At 35.9% G+C, this 14,608-nt stretch overlaps 4 protein-coding genes across 8 annotated transcripts; 1 reads left to right on the forward strand and 3 right to left on the reverse strand.

Annotated features, from left to right (window-relative positions):
- The first annotated feature begins 35 nt into the window (after positions 1-35).
- Positions 36-4,093, forward strand: LOC132201772 (proton-coupled zinc antiporter SLC30A1). Its single transcript, XM_059628226.1, has 10 exons — positions 36-281; positions 1,881-2,079; positions 2,435-2,559; positions 2,626-2,723; positions 2,793-2,959; positions 3,131-3,337; positions 3,395-3,507; positions 3,571-3,673; positions 3,730-3,840; positions 3,915-4,093. Exons 2-10 carry the CDS (start codon positions 1,903-1,905, stop codon positions 4,074-4,076), a joined length of 1,263 nt encoding a protein of 420 aa, XP_059484209.1. The 5' UTR covers positions 36-281; positions 1,881-1,902; the 3' UTR covers positions 4,077-4,093.
- Positions 4,094-5,536: 1,443 nt separating this feature from the next.
- On the reverse strand, positions 5,537-7,130 carry LOC132201776 (lysoplasmalogenase-like protein TMEM86A). Of its 4 annotated transcripts, XM_059628232.1 has the most exons (8): positions 6,997-7,090; positions 6,764-6,885; positions 6,606-6,700; positions 6,386-6,537; positions 6,117-6,313; positions 5,918-6,039; positions 5,746-5,856; positions 5,537-5,693 (listed from the first exon to the last, which is right to left on the reverse strand). In XM_059628232.1, exons 3-8 carry the CDS (start codon positions 6,639-6,641, stop codon positions 5,604-5,606), a joined length of 708 nt encoding a protein of 235 aa, XP_059484215.1. In that variant the 5' UTR covers positions 6,642-6,700; positions 6,764-6,885; positions 6,997-7,090; the 3' UTR covers positions 5,537-5,603. The 4 variants fall into 4 exon arrangements, with proteins under 4 accessions (XP_059484215.1, XP_059484216.1, XP_059484214.1 ...); XM_059628233.1 differs by lacking the exon at positions 6,764-6,885 and having other exon boundaries at positions 6,997-7,130; XM_059628231.1 differs by having other exon boundaries at positions 6,764-7,053.
- A 244-nt stretch (positions 7,131-7,374) lies between these two features.
- On the reverse strand, positions 7,375-8,643 carry LOC132201201 (partner of xrn-2 protein 1). Its single transcript, XM_059627181.1, has 3 exons — positions 8,354-8,643; positions 8,143-8,273; positions 7,375-7,997 (listed from the first exon to the last, which is right to left on the reverse strand). The coding sequence occupies exons 1-3, from the start codon at positions 8,518-8,520 to the stop codon at positions 7,864-7,866; spliced, it is 432 nt and encodes a 143-aa protein (XP_059483164.1). The 5' UTR covers positions 8,521-8,643; the 3' UTR covers positions 7,375-7,863.
- Positions 8,644-9,711: 1,068 nt separating this feature from the next.
- Positions 9,712-14,367, reverse strand: LOC132201304 (uncharacterized). Of its 2 annotated transcripts, none has more exons than XM_059627362.1 (3): positions 12,786-12,879; positions 12,604-12,720; positions 9,712-11,209 (listed from the first exon to the last, which is right to left on the reverse strand). In XM_059627362.1, the coding sequence occupies exons 2-3, from the start codon at positions 12,710-12,712 to the stop codon at positions 10,506-10,508; spliced, it is 813 nt and encodes a 270-aa protein (XP_059483345.1). In that variant the 5' UTR covers positions 12,713-12,720; positions 12,786-12,879; the 3' UTR covers positions 9,712-10,505. The 2 variants fall into 2 exon arrangements, with proteins under 2 accessions (XP_059483345.1, XP_059483344.1); XM_059627361.1 differs by lacking the exon at positions 12,786-12,879 and adding an exon at positions 13,961-14,367 and having other exon boundaries at positions 9,713-11,209.
- Between the last annotated feature and the right edge of the window lie 241 nt (positions 14,368-14,608).

A 14,608-nucleotide genomic window follows, 5' to 3' on the forward strand; every position in this document is an offset into this window, starting at 1 on the left:
TCGGTGTGCGACCCGCCCTCGGCCTCTCTCCTCTCGTTGGAAAAAAGAACGACGAGCTGCCGAGCGAGAGCCGAGAGATCAGAAAATCATTAAAGTTGGTACCGTGTGCAATTCTTTCCCGAGTAAACGACGAAACGACCACCGACCCATAAAAGCTGGAAATTCCGCTGACGAGACGATGCAACCTTCGATGATGAGCAGATACGAATCAAGGGCGTGAGAACCGACCCGCGAAACACCCTCAGCAGGGACCGTCCGCGCCAGCCACCTTCGCTTTTTGGGTAAGACTGTTGACAGAGCTCTAATTCACAAACTATCCAAGTTGCTCGATTTTTTTTCTTTCAATGTAATTTCCTAAATGGAAATTGTTAATAGAATTAAAGGGTTGAACGCAAAGCTTATTTTCAAAGTTTATTATTAAATTTCAAACCAAACGGCTGCTCGCGCAAGGAGAAATTGTTCCAGCTCCTTCAATTTTCCTGTTAGCATTATTATGAATCACTTGCTTGTGTTTATTCGTTCTGACGCATTTAGCTCGATTCGCAGCCTCTTCTCCCCTGCCTTGCTTAAAAATTTCAATGGTTTCCGATTTCTTTTAGTAATTTGTAAATATGTAAAAAAAAATAAAATTTCATAAATACACTTAAATACTTATTGCGTAATTTGCAAAGTTCACATTCTAAATCCTTCGATCAGTACAATGCCATGACAACACCTTCTGAACCTTCATGACAGACCCTGATCCGAGAACCTACCCTTTCTTAAGCTGCATTAACCACATTTAATTGTGAATGAAATTTAATATATGGCTTTCGAAAGTAAAAAATGACCAAAGCTCTAAACTAACTTATTATCATTATTATATTTCTTTTAAGCTCCATAGAAAAATTCAGCCGCTGGTTTGGGTTGAGGTTGAATGAAAAATGTTAAATTTTTATACATTTTGTCTTATAGGTATTGTAAACCCTTCTCTTTTTTTCCAATTTAAATTTTTTGTATTGACTGAGAAGAATAAATAGTAATAATACTTGTATAATTAATTATTGGAACTGTCTATTTCATTTAATTAAGGCTGCCATATTATTATTAAATTCACCTTTAAATTTTTTAATAGTTTGGTTTAAGGTGGATGAAGGAGGATGGATTGTCAGCGTAAATGAAAGTAATAAAAATATTTATTAATCATTTTCGATTTATACAAACAATACTTTTTCCACTTAAAAAGAAAATATTTTTCTAGATTTGACCACTGCTATTCTTATTCCACAAGACATACTTTTTAAGAAGCATTAAATTTGACGAAAAAATAATAATGTTGCATTTTGGAAGATTACTTGAAAGTTATTCATCGATTTCTTTAATTTAAAATAATTTCTTATTAAGTTGTCTGATATTTATAATAAATAATATTTTTAAATAGGTGTGGACAGTATTTAAACATTGGTCAAAATTAATTGATTGATTTGTGCCTCTAATAGTGGTATGTAGTGGCAAATTTAAAAGTTAGCTCATAAGGACAAGTGTGAAGAATGAATGTGCGCTTCGAGTCCAAAGAAGGAACAATTTTTCACTGATTACCAGCTTCATATGTTCCATTATCTCAAATCCACTCAAAGTCTCACGCACATATTATCACTGCAGTTCAACACTTTAAAACTATGTGTAGCTTTATCGATAATGCTATTTAGCTATTGTTCCACTTGATAAGGCACGCGGCGGTTGGAGCTGCTGTTCGTCTCCGGCGAATAGGGCACATGTGTGTTTGTATAATTGTTTGCTATTGACGTTTTGCAACATTGTGTGTGCGTTATTATTTGTGCAGGCTGCGACATAGTGTGACAATTTTATTGATTCTCATCCATTTTTTGTTTTGATCGCAGTACAAAGAAGCACCTCAGCACGATGGGCAAGTTCACGGGCAAAAAGTGCCGCCTCATATCCATGTTCTGGCTGACCACGTTTATTTTCCTGGTCGAAATCGTGGTGGGCTATGTGACCAACTCGATGGCCCTGGTGGCCGACAGTTTCCACATGCTGAGCGACGTCGCAGCCTTAGTGATTGCCTTCCTTTCAGTAAAGGTACATAATAGAGACCTCCTCTTGTCAATCAGTTGCATTTGCAAATTATGTCACGAGTGCCATAAGGGGAATACAATGCCGAGAGATTTTTTATTTAATTGGACTAGCCGTTTGAATGATAACAGGCGCTCGCATAATACATCCCAATGTCTGCAATTATTGCAAATATGCAGAAATAATTTTATGAAATTCTATTGTTCTTTACAAAAGAAGACATATTGCTTAAAAATTTAAATATCAATTCCACTCCATTTTATTACAAAATGATGTTTAAAAAGGTCATAAGAAATTTAAATAACTGATAAGCAATAATAATTAAATAAATTTTAAATGATTTTTTCTATTAAAATTTCAGATGTCACCAAAGAAGTGGTCGAAAAATACTTTCGGCTGGGCCAGAGCTGAAGTTCTCGGAGCCCTTGTAAATGCAGTGTTTCTTGTTGCTTTGTGTTTTTCTATCACCGTTGAAGCTTGTAAAAGGTAATTTGAATTATTCCTTCTATTAATTATTTCTTGATTGTTAATAATGTTTTCCCCCTGCTTCAGGTTTATTGAGTCTGAGGAAATCCACGATCCTCACTTGATTTTAATTGTTGGTATCATCGGACTGGTTGTCAATGTGATTGGATTGTTTCTTTTTCATGGTAAGATTCGCATATACTTTTTATAATATTAACTTCCCTTGCTGATGAAACTCTAATTAATTTATTCAGAACACGGCTCTGCACATGGGCATTCTCACGGCGTTGGCAAAACGCATACGCATTTATCGCAGCTGGCTCCACTCGAGGATAACGTGGACGACAGCAAGATGCAGGTTTCTAACAGGCGCCACTCATCTCACATGCACAACAGCTCTGCACACATGAACATGAGAGGGGTGAGTGATTTTAATTAAAATAAATTATATTGCATTCAATATTTCATGAAATCTGGACTTTTAATAAATTTTAAAAAATTATTCAAATAAAATAAATAAAGGCATAACTATTTTTAATTTTAACGTCTTATACACAATCTTATTGTTAGTAATTTTATTTTCTCTCATTAGGTTTTCCTGCACGTTCTTGCAGACGCTTTGGGCTCTGTCATTGTAATAATATCGGCCTCCGTCGTGGCCTTTACAAAGTGGGAGTACCGCTACTACATGGACCCTGCCCTCAGTATTGTGCTGGTCATACTAATCCTCAATTCTGTCTGGCCACTTTTACAGGAATCTGCCCTAATTCTCCTCCAGACTGTTCCCACTCACATCCAGGTAAAATAATTAATGTGATAATTTTATGTAAAAATTAAATCTTTTACATTTTTGCAGGTTGACGCTATTCAAAAGAGTTTATTAGAAAAAGTAGATGGAGTTTTAGCTGTTCACGAGTTCCACGTCTGGCAATTAGCTGGGGATAGGATTATTGCATCGGCACATATCAAGTGGGTTGAATCTAAATAATGAAATGAAAATGAAACTCTTTTTCTCTTATTTGGATATTTTAGATGCCATAACTTGTCGGAATATATGAAAATTGCTGAAAAGGTTAAGGAATTCTTCCACAACGAAGGAATACATTCAACTACCATTCAGCCTGAATTTACTGAGGTAGATATTTAAACTTCAAGCATGCTTTTCAAACAATTGATAAATTCATGCACCAGTACCCTGGTGACGCCCTGATGGCTGCCTCCCAGACCGAGGCCTGTGAACTAGACTGCCCAAAGACTGACAAGCCTTGCGCTTTGTCGACATGCTGTGGACCTTCGAAACAGGCAATTTTAACACTTTGTAATTGGTAACACTTATGACTATTTTTTTTTTTTTTTTTTTTTTATTAATTGCGCAGGGACGAGACACTCCGTCTCCAGGTGACACCCCTTATACTTGCCGCCAAAGAACTAGCGCAGCATTAGGCAGTCTTGGTAATTTGCAAAAAGAGTCTCAGCAAGTGAACGAAATGGAGAGTGGACACCTGCTGGGTGCTGAGAGCAAAGAGTCGAGTGTGTAGAATCTCGTCGGCTTAAATTTCCTCGGATTACAAACCGACACAATTTTCCATTTGTTTGCCTGTCAGTGCAGTTTGAATTCATAACGGAACAAACATTTTGCGTGACAGAAGGCTTTTTTACCTCAACTGCAGTTGTTGGTAGTCATTTCTTTGCTGCTGCCTGACAGTCACTTCAGTAACTCCAGATTACGAAGAAAATATATGACCATCTGTAATTGTGAGCGCCAAGCTTTTATTGGCTGATAATGTTGCATAGATCTCTGTCCAAATATCGTTGCTGTGAAGACGGCAAATTATTTATCATAAAATTTATATTTTCTTTTTAATTTTCTCTTGTAAAATTCAATTCATATAAAGTGTCTTGTAACTTTAGACTATCTCGGCACCAACAATTGATAATCGATTGTACTTGAATGAAGTGCAAGAAATAACCCCATGGACATAGGTTGTATCTGGATTTGCTTTAAATGACTCGAGGATGAATTTTTTTCAAAGAATACTTAACAGTTTATGCATTTTCTGTCAGCCTTGTTCGTAGAAATATTATTTTCTAACAGCAATGTGGCACGTGGCACTTGGTCACTGACAATTGAAGTGTGCCTGATGCTTTTTCTTTATTATTCAATCTTCATCTTGTTAACACTTAAGAAAAGTGACGTGATTAAAACTGCATTCGTTGTGGAGCTATTATCCACAATCTCTCCATTTTAACATCAAAGATTATCTTAACGCTGCGCCACTGGATGTCATTGGCACCGTACAAAGAAAGTAAAAAAAAGCTGCTTGTTGTGGTACTCATTGTGATATCCGTTACTGATTTAGTAGGGCACCATGATTTAACAATTTATAATTATGTATTTAATATGAATTTCAAATGTGTAAAAGTAATTTATTTTCATTCTCAGATTATTATTTGTACTGTAGTTTTGTTAAATGCAAGTTTTGATGAAATTTCACTTTGCTACAATGTATAATTAAATACGAAAATATGCCCAATGTTAAACTAATTCCACCCAATGTATGGAAAGGTATCTATGTTTTTGGTACTGAATTAAAGAACAACATTAATTAAAGCACTATTCAATTGTCATTTCAAGCGTTCTATTTTTTGCTCTCTAGTTGTAACCGAGAGCAAGAACAAAAGCGAGCTCCTAAATTTCACAAGAAATCCTTCAACGACTCAATGTGAGTCATACAATTGACTAAAAATAAAGAGCGCTACACAACAAGGGATGTTCTCCCAAATGAAACTTTTTTGTAAATTTTTTATCTTGTTGAATCTAGAAATTGAAAATCTTTTACCCCAAAGGTATATTTATGTACCCATTCTTCTCTTTCTCTTAAAAAAAGAGTGCCGCTGAGGTCACTTGATATGTTGCTGTTAAATCAGCCATGGCCCAAAATATCCCTGAGTTCATACTTGTATTCGCAGTGATGTAGTGCATTGTAGCGGAGATAAAAAATAAATAAAATGGTTTATACCAAAAGAATTCACAAGACTTTATTTCCTTGCTCATTGTCAGCCTGTCATTTTTGTTTGTTGGCTTTTGGTAGTGGTTCTGCTGCGCTTAAAGCTATTCCAAGTTGAGCTACGTAATAAGTTGACATGATATATACCTATAATAATTTAATTAAAAAGTTTCATTTTCTTCTTCATCATAGAACTTACTTGAGCATCTTCGATTGGCAAGAAAAATCTATCAAAGCCTATTATCATATCAGAGAGCAGGAAAAAAATTGATCCAATTGCTGTGCTTAACCTGATCCACTTGCAAGTCCGCTACAAATTAATTATGAAACTTTTTAAATTTCAATTTTTAAACAATTTTAAAGTTATATACATCTTTTGCGAAAAATCTAGCGTTTGCCCTCCACGCCATGGTGGTCAGAAGTGCGCTGTAGAAAGGCAATCCGAGTAGCAGGAATGTGTCATGTTTCAACCCAGGCACCAAAAGTATCAGGGCTTTATTAAAAATTATAACAAATAAGATATTTTATGTCAATTTTTTTGTATAGCAAAAAACACAATGTTTTGAATACCCCCTGCTGATCCAGCAAAAAGTATGACACCAATTTCAGGTTTCAAAGGGGTGAAGCCAAACGCCTTGATGTAGCAAATTTGCGCGAGGGCAAATGTGGCCATGCCATTGACCAACTGCGTTCTCCAAACCATGAAAACGTCACCAACACTTGACACCAACAACCCCAGCAAAATCCACTTCCTGCAAGCGTGCTCTCTAAAAATGTGTCAACCACAGAGTTAAAAATTATTTTTTCATAAAATGCAGACAGAGCGGTGTCTCTCTCACTTTTTGCCCTGCCACACGACAAACAGGACCAAACTGTAAACAGGCAGCACTTTGAGGACGGCGTTCCATGTACCTGGTGTTTGATTCCAAATTGCAAAATACCAAAATGTGCATTTGAAAAACGGAATCAACGCAATTAGAGTTGTGCGCACCTATGTAGTTTCAAAATATTAAATGTATTAAATTGCTTAAACAACTCAAAGCAATTTTTATAACTCACAAATTGTGCCGGTCCAGATCTGATTTGCACTTCCATATATGTATTTAGGGATGTCAACCTCTCTAATTGTAAGTTAGTGCAATAGTAAATAATATCTATGAATTTTAATTAAAGTAATTAGGCAAAGTTTAAAAATTATTAGCGCATATATGTAATACTTGTGGCAGGAAAGATTAAGAGCGTCTGTTTTTGTGTTTATACTCGTCAAGGCCAAAATGTTTTTTTACAGTGGAAGGGCAAGCGATTTTGGTTGGCTGCCCAAATAGATTTTATCGATCCACTTTAAGGGGCGGTAAAACTTATTTATTTAAGTATGTAATAAACGGCAATGAGGGTTTAAAATAAATTTAAAATAATATCCTCTTTTAAAAAATTCAACTCAGTAACTCACAACTCTTAAGCAACAAGCGCTATAGCATTGAAGGCCTTGAATGGAGAAAAAATAGCTTGACACGAAATTCTTAGAAATACGCTCAAGAGCTTCGTTCTCAACGATTTATCGAATCTTTATCTTTAAAGAGCAAAAGTCCGGACGATAGGAGGCCCGATTGATTGCACTTAGGGTACTTTAGCCCAGCAGGTCAGAGAAAAAAGTGAAGCAGCTGATAAAAGTGACTAAAATATCCATACGGTTTTCCTTCAAAAGTACAGCCCAAAATTAATATGCTTAATATGTACTAACATTGATAACGACCTTAACATAACAGTACATAACAGAGTTTGAATTTTGAAGCAAAATGGTTTCCCTAAAGAAATGATGAACTTGCGCTTCAGTAAATTTCTTTTTATTCTTCAAGAACCAAATTTGTTGAATCTTTGTTTTAAATGAACAAAATCTCTAAAAAAGTTAGTCCTAAAAGTGATGGAAAATACAATCTGAACATTGATTGCCCAAACCTGGGTCTGCCTGGGTCAATTTATTTTACCTGCACATCCTTGCATGAGTAATCAATTAATAAAACAAGTTTTTTGAAACAATTCAATTCTGATATTTGAATAAGGTCTATTTTTTTTTAATTAAGGTGCTTTCTGCTATTCAAAGTTTATGACAATATTTTGTCTTATGAAAATTTTATATAATTATTCTTCTAGTCTTGAACAATCTGGTCACCCAGAATAAGAAGAATGTGATTTTTTTTAATCGTTGATAAAATTATACCTTCTTGCACTTAAAAAAATGGTTGGAAAGAGTCCACTCACTTAGCCTTCTTGCACTGCACTGCTGATACATAGTGCTGATTCTAACAATTCGAGCTGATTAAGTTCTGTAGCCGTAGTTCCTGTTCCCTGTCACCGGTGGTCCATAGTTGACAGAGGGACCACCGACGACGCTTGGACCATACGTAACCTTCGGCTGAGGGTTGTTTCGCAATTCACCACCAGTTCTGTGTTCTGAAATAGAAAATACAAAAAATATAATCAATATGTGACATTATTTGATCGCATAAAAATACATACAATTTTATAGGAAAATTTTATTTGTAAAAAAAAGAATAAGTAATACTAAATAAATGATAAATTTAAGAGAGATTTTTACTTATTCGCTGCTCCGCAGCATTTGACGCGTCCATGGTGATTCGCTGAGCATTCTTCTCCTTTCTTTTCTTATGAGCTGAACCAAGACCGGCTGCCAGATCCGCGATTATTTTCATCGTCTCATTAGGGTACCTGGCAATTTTTGTTTCATTATTAATTTGAAACTAATAATCCAGAGGCCCAAATTTAGATTTTTTTCATATCCTTCTCACCTGCAACCGAGAACTTCGATGTTGACGTAGGTGTGCGACAGGCAGAGGAGTTTGCTGGTGTGGAACTTGTCAAAGTGCTCCTCCAAAAACTCGCGACGCAGCTCCCAGTGCTCGTCTGACTCGTGTTCTAGACGAAAGGCTTCGATTTGCTCATCCCTGCTTCCCATATTGCGCAAAAATTATTGCCTGCTGAGAGTTTATCAGGGCGAAATCCCTGATTATTCTAGAAAATGCAAAAGCGGTCTGGCAAAGGCAGCAAAATCTCAAGCGGCGAATGCAGAAATGGGCGTAACCAAAATAGAGAGCATAAACATAAACAATTGACAATCGCTCGAAAATTCCTAAAAATGACGTGAGGCGCGATTACAAAAATAATACGTACAGCATGGATTTATTAAGATTTTACTTAATTTACTTACTAAATCCATGAGAAATACGCATATTGCGCTTTATATATACATTTTTTTCCAAATGTCTTTAAATTTTTTATAAAATAAAAGAAATCATGAAAAAAAAAAAAAATACTTAAAAAGAGGGCAAAAAGGCCCAAAATAGGAAGATCGGATCTGATCGGCCCTTCAGATTTAGCAGACCTGACTTGTTAACCGCTATGGTGTCATTCCCAAGAGGGATAGACAAATGAAATAAATTTAATCAAGTAACATTAGATTTTTGAAATTTTTCTTTTCTAAAATAATTTTTTTGTTTACATATTATTTGTTTTTTAATAATATATGGGAATATTGACTGAAAAAAATTAAATTTCGCATTAAGTTTTAAATTATAAGCCAACGTAACGTATTATTTTTCACCCACTGCCCCACACTGCCTCCTGCCTTGTTCCTTGTTTCCTCATTTGCTCGCTTCCTCTACGCCTGCACAGGAGCTCCAAGCTGCCACCAAAAAGCTGCCCTGCTGCATGCAGGAGGGTGGGAGGGCCGTGTCATACTTGTTCACACTTGTTTAGTGTCGTTGAATATGCCAATGTAAAGAATGTGCTGGCCACTTCTTCATTGTGTTCTTGCCGATTTGGCTTTGTGCTTCGTGTGCCGACATGGTTTTAGGAATTTGCAACCCATATCAAGCCGAATTTGAGTCGACGTAGGATTCATCGGAGCGACCAAATTATGAAATATGAACCATGAATGACGACCATCGCCGTGCACCCAAGGTAAGAAGACCTCATAATATCCACTTTTAAGCATAATTATTTAATGTGTAATGAACGGCGTATAGCGTAAGCTATAAAGTCATAGAGGCTAACCGGCATACTATAATATTATGTAGCATTAAATTTTTTCTATTTCGCCTTTTTTAAAACCAACATAAACTTGAGTGAGAGCGAGAGGAGATGAAATTAAATTACATATCATTTGGGCAATGCAATTTGACTTTTGTATTTGTTCATCATACAGAATATGGTCCCCAATCCCAACAATATTGCATTCCAGCGCTCTTATTTTTAAAAGTACGGCAAAAATGTACGGTCTACAGTAGTATACAAAATTTTACAATGACAATGCATATTATTTAAATAAAATCGTAGCACTCACATAAACAATGTAATAATTAACATGAAATGGCACAATCGGTTTATGAATAATAATGGCACCTCAGGAAAATATAATCACTTAAAAGTTTGACGAAACATGAAATTATTCCAGCTCATTGAGCGTAACAATCAAAGCTACTTTCATTCACACTTTGTAAGTAGCTTTTTAAAAAATGGGAAAAGTACGTACAATTAATTTTTTAGACTATATCATACATATTTGGATTAATTTCTATAAGTAGAAATGAGAAAACTTTCATTTTTACATAAATACTACATTATAATTTTAATTTACGTCACCCTTAGCATTCATTAATCTCATTTTCTACTTTTCAAGTTAGACTTTAGACAAGAGATGCACATACAATTATAGTTGTTGCTTTGTATGATCAATTGATCATGACAAATCCTCACCAGAGCAAACCTACAATAATTATCAGTTAAATTTTTAATTTTTCAACATTATTGCGATCTTCTTGTAAAATTTTCAATTATACAAATACTGACTTTACTAAAATCTCCTCCAAAAATAAAATAATCTCAAATCTTCAAAAATACATACACTTTGATAAAATTCCCAAGTCCTTAATACAAAGTTCTTCACATGCTCCAAGCCATGTTGGCATCGGTAGTGACCGTATCGCTGACTGAAAAGCGCAACGGCCCCACGAGCACCACGCACTTTGTGCCTCCGAGTTTAGAACCGGCCATCAGCCTCTGGATGATCATGTCCGCCTTTTGGCCGCGGTGCACAGTGTTGGCCGTAAACTGCAAAGTGTCCTCCTCGCTTTCGAATTCGAGGGAAAACTGGGGGTTGGAAAACGCCTCGAGGGGCGCGTCGTCCTTGGCCGAGGGCAGGGGACTCAGGGGGCTGTTGTGACTTGGGGTCGAGCTGAGTCGGGTGCTGTCCGAGCCAACCGGACTCAGCTCGCTGTTCTCCTCCAGGAAGCCGCCGTTGATCAAATTCGGCGGACACGAGTGCTCCAGCAGGAAGATGTCCTCGAAGCCAACACCTTGACCTCCGTGACCTTGCGCGTGTCCTCCACCACCGATGGGAATCGCGGCGCTCGTCGAGTGGGTGATGATTTCGGGGCTTGTTGACATGGACCTGCCCCGTTTCCTCAACTCGCCCCTCAGTTGGACCGCGTCCATGTGGTACTGAAGACCCGTCTCCAAGTCGGCCACGGTCACTTTGTACTGTCCAGGGGTCGGTGTCTCTCGGCCATACAACACATACGGCGAGTCTTCGTCCATGGCCATGTGCTCTTTTGAATTTGTGGTCATCATACCTCGAAATGAGGAACCTGAAATTTGAATAATAAACAATTAGATCAGTAAATTTAACTCAATAAGCACTCAAAAAATTCCAGATGATTTCAATTTAACAAGCAAATTTTAATTTGAAAGAAAGTTCATACACGACTAGACTTATTGTCATAAGTGAAAAAATGTGTCACCAACTTTTTTTAATAAGTATTTTTACATTGCTACTTTTACAAACAATATTATTTATAATTTATTCAAGTAAAAAAATGAAACTTAGCTAAAACTTATAAAAAAATTTAATAAATTTATGTGTTTGAGAAACAGTGCCAACTAAAATATTGAATAGAAACAAAAGTCAGAGAAGAGCTTTGGTGTGCTCTCATTATCGTTGAACAAATCAGGTTTAAAAGTGCGATTTTTTTTAAGTTTTTTTCCTTTAAAATATTTTCTTCATTCAATTTAGTATTTTATCCCTGCCAACTAATTAAAATTTTTTGGGACGTATTTGCAAAGAAGAACTTTAACTAGGGATATTTTTTATGGAAGCGTAAAACCGCGACCGAAAAAAAATTGAAAATACAAGTTTTATTGATAAAAAAAGCTAATATTTAGATTGCAAAAGAAGAATAACTGATAATACTTTTCTTTCAATATAAAATGATTTTAGAATTACTTCAGTTTGTGATTTTTGTATCCATCACCATTAAATTACTGTATTTTGTCCAACTTAGCTCAATGTTCACATAATTGCTGTTGACAAATTTAGTATGGATGGTTATTTCTATTCCTGTCACGAATGTTGTTGTTATTCTTATAATGATTATTTGTCTAGTAAAATCAGGCCAGATAAAATTGATGTGAATAACAAATTTACCATACTGTTTGAATTTCAAATTGGGATAGGCGCAGACTCGAGGCGTGACCTCTCGGTATTGTCGATTGTCATTTTTACTGCGTAACTTCCTTAAATGGATAGCAAAATTTTGGTGAGAAACGGTTAAAATATTTCAAGCAATTTATTTGTTTTTATACCAGCATACATTTTTTCTAGTTTTTAATCGATAATTTATGAGTTCTATAATTTATGAAATTAAATTTCTTTAATATTATGGGTTATATTAAGAAAAGGTGTGAAATTTTTGCAGTCTGATGTTGGAAATCTAAATCTAATAAATACAATGCCAAAACGACGGCGCAAAAGAGGCGCACGTGGCAACACGCGCGCGCTCTCTTCCTAATATAATATTGACGAATGCTAACGAAAAGCAGGCGCCAGGCAGCTGCGTAAAACAAAGGTGACACCGAAAATAATTATGTGGCATGTAGTACCCGGTGCACTAATTTTAACAGCACGCGGATCTGTTTACGCGTCAAATGTGAATCCAAAACAAAAATATATTTTTGAAGGTTGATTTAAAAATAAAATACGCACCGTCAGGAGGAAAACACAATATTGCTGTTCCCTCGGCAGAAATCGTGTTGGTCACTTTATCCATTCTGTGCGGGCGTCGCCGCCGCATTCTCTGGCTAAACGCAAGCATTATTTTATCTGAAAAAAAAAGAAGAAAAGAATATTAATATCAAATCGTTGAAATTACTGAAAATTTCATTTACCCTACAACATTTTTGAAAGTTAACGAGTTAACCGAATGATACCATGTTTATCTACCATCTGGAAAGGTTTCATTGCATTACAACATTATTTTTCTTTCACTTTGTGCGCCTCAGAGGCACATATTATTACGTATTACGTCAGCACGTAGGATAATATGCAAATATGTAATATCAAATAAAACAAGTGAGACTCGGCGCACGTCTTATGTGCAGCAAATAGACCAGAAAGGCAATTGCCTTCTCTGTGATTCAAATGATTAAATAGTATTCTATTGAACGTCATGCCTATACATGTCATTAGAGTGATAAAAGACCCTCGATGGGAAATTCCATCAAGTGACCTGAAAGCAATTGCTAGCCGCCTACGAAAGTCCCACGGTTCAATTAAACGACCTGCTATAAATATCTATTAATCCCTTCAGTTTTATACCAAAAGTGAACAGCCGGCACGTGTTGCCCCACAACAGGTGGCGCGAACTAAATATTAAAACGAGTGAAAAAACCTGCGAATGCTTCATTAATAATTAAGTCCACGACCAGTTTTATGATTACGATTGTGGATATTTTTGCAACACTGATTGCATTATCGCTTGAAAGTCTGCAGCTTTCTCTTCTCTTTTTTGTGTCGGTTTAAGTTTCAATGCTAAGAGCGCGCGGCGTCTAATATATCAAGCCGGCTGTTTATCACTTCCTGTCTGAGCAGTTGCTAAAATAAAATTTATAAATGTTCTAGGATGTTAGGAATTTGACCTTTACCAAGATTTTAATAACGATGCTTTCAAGAATAGTCAAATAAAATTATATCACTACAAGCTCTATGTCAAAATCAGCAACACAATTTGAATTGAAAATATGTAAATTTGGGCAAATAAACAACAATAATAATGAAATATAAAATTGGGCCTTTATTATTTTTTTTTTTTTTTCAAAAAAATTGAGCACCAAAATAAGATATTCATTATTAAAATCCAAATCTTGGACCTCACGATTGAAGGGATTTAAAATATTTAATTTATGAAATTCAAGATGCCAAATTATGTTTTTAATACTAATTTTTAATGTCAGAAAAGCGTTTAATTCTTTTATTGGAATTGAAAGAGGTCTCACGTTTATTGTATAGCTCATTTAAATAATTGTGCAAAATACAGAAAAGCGAATGCAGGAAGAAGACTCACCAAGATGCCAATGTCAAGTGGTAATGTACACTATGCAAGTGCAAACGACGGACTGGTCGGTCGCTCGGGTAGCTCTCGGCTGCGTAGTTGTCTGGCGAACCAAGGACTGCGGCCAATAGCTTGGCTTTTCGAGCTCACACGCCTCTAAAAACGCCACCACGTCACAGCCAGTGCTAATAAAACTCCAAGGCTAACCGGCTCTTCGCGCTCTCTCGTCCTCACTATTTTTGCACACACCTCCACTTCCTTTTTTAAAAGTTTTGTTTGCAAATATATTCCTGCGCAGAAAAGTTGTAACCGGTTTTGCCCATGAGAGGGTCAAAAACTTTAAATTTGCACTCCAGTCTGGGTCCTAATAACCCTTTATCGCTACTTTTTATGGAACTTTTTAATTTTAGATCTTATCTTCTGCCTGCTGGTTCACTTTTTTTTTGTGCTCGGCCGCTTATTTAAGGTTTTGATTGCACACAGTGCAGTTCACAGACCACTTGTTACGTAATACGATTCAGAGGCAACATTCTACAATCTTTTTTTGCGCCGAGTAAAAATCTAATAAAATGACAGTGTACTCTTATGAAATTATTTTTGAATTTTTTAGTACAAGCTAACTTATTATAAAAGAATTAGCTAATAAGTAATATAAAATAA

Source organism: Neocloeon triangulifer, unplaced genomic scaffold (assembly GCF_031216515.1).
Source record: "Neocloeon triangulifer isolate White Clay Creek 2 clone unplaced genomic scaffold, ASM3121651v1 ptg000014l, whole genome shotgun sequence".
Taxonomy (NCBI): Eukaryota; Metazoa; Arthropoda; class Insecta; order Ephemeroptera; family Baetidae; genus Neocloeon; species Neocloeon triangulifer.

Coding starts and splice junctions, on each gene's coding strand:
- LOC132201772 (XM_059628226.1), top strand. CDS start 1,903: ATGGGCAAGTTCACGGGCAAAAAGTGCCGCCTCATATCCATGTTCTGG. Junction 2,724..2,792: donor TGGATTGTTTCTTTTTCATG/GTAAGATTCGCA, acceptor TAATTTATTCAG/AACACGGCTCTGCACATGGG. Junction 3,338..3,394: donor CTGTTCCCACTCACATCCAG/GTAAAATAATTA, acceptor ACATTTTTGCAG/GTTGACGCTATTCAAAAGAG.
- LOC132201776 (XM_059628233.1), bottom strand. CDS start 6,641: ATGGAAGTGCAAATCAGATCTGGACCGGCACAATTT. Junction 6,538..6,605: donor GATCTGGACCGGCACAATTT/GTGAGTTATAAA, acceptor GAAACTACATAG/GTGCGCACAACTCTAATTGC. Junction 5,857..5,917: donor CTAGATTTTTCGCAAAAGAT/GTATATAACTTT, acceptor ATTAATTTGTAG/CGGACTTGCAAGTGGATCAG.
- LOC132201201 (XM_059627181.1), bottom strand. CDS start 8,520: ATGGGAAGCAGGGATGAGCAAATCGAAGCCTTTCGTCTAGAACACGAG. Junction 8,274..8,353: donor ATCGAAGTTCTCGGTTGCAG/GTGAGAAGGATA, acceptor AAAAATTGCCAG/GTACCCTAATGAGACGATGA. Junction 7,998..8,142: donor TGCTGCGGAGCAGCGAATAA/GTAAAAATCTCT, acceptor TTTCTATTTCAG/AACACAGAACTGGTGGTGAA.
- LOC132201304 (XM_059627362.1), bottom strand. CDS start 12,712: ATGCTTGCGTTTAGCCAGAGAATGCGGCGGCGACGCCCGCACAGAATG. Junction 11,210..12,603: donor ATTGTGTTTTCCTCCTGACG/GTGCGTATTTTA, acceptor TTCAAATTTCAG/GTTCCTCATTTCGAGGTATG.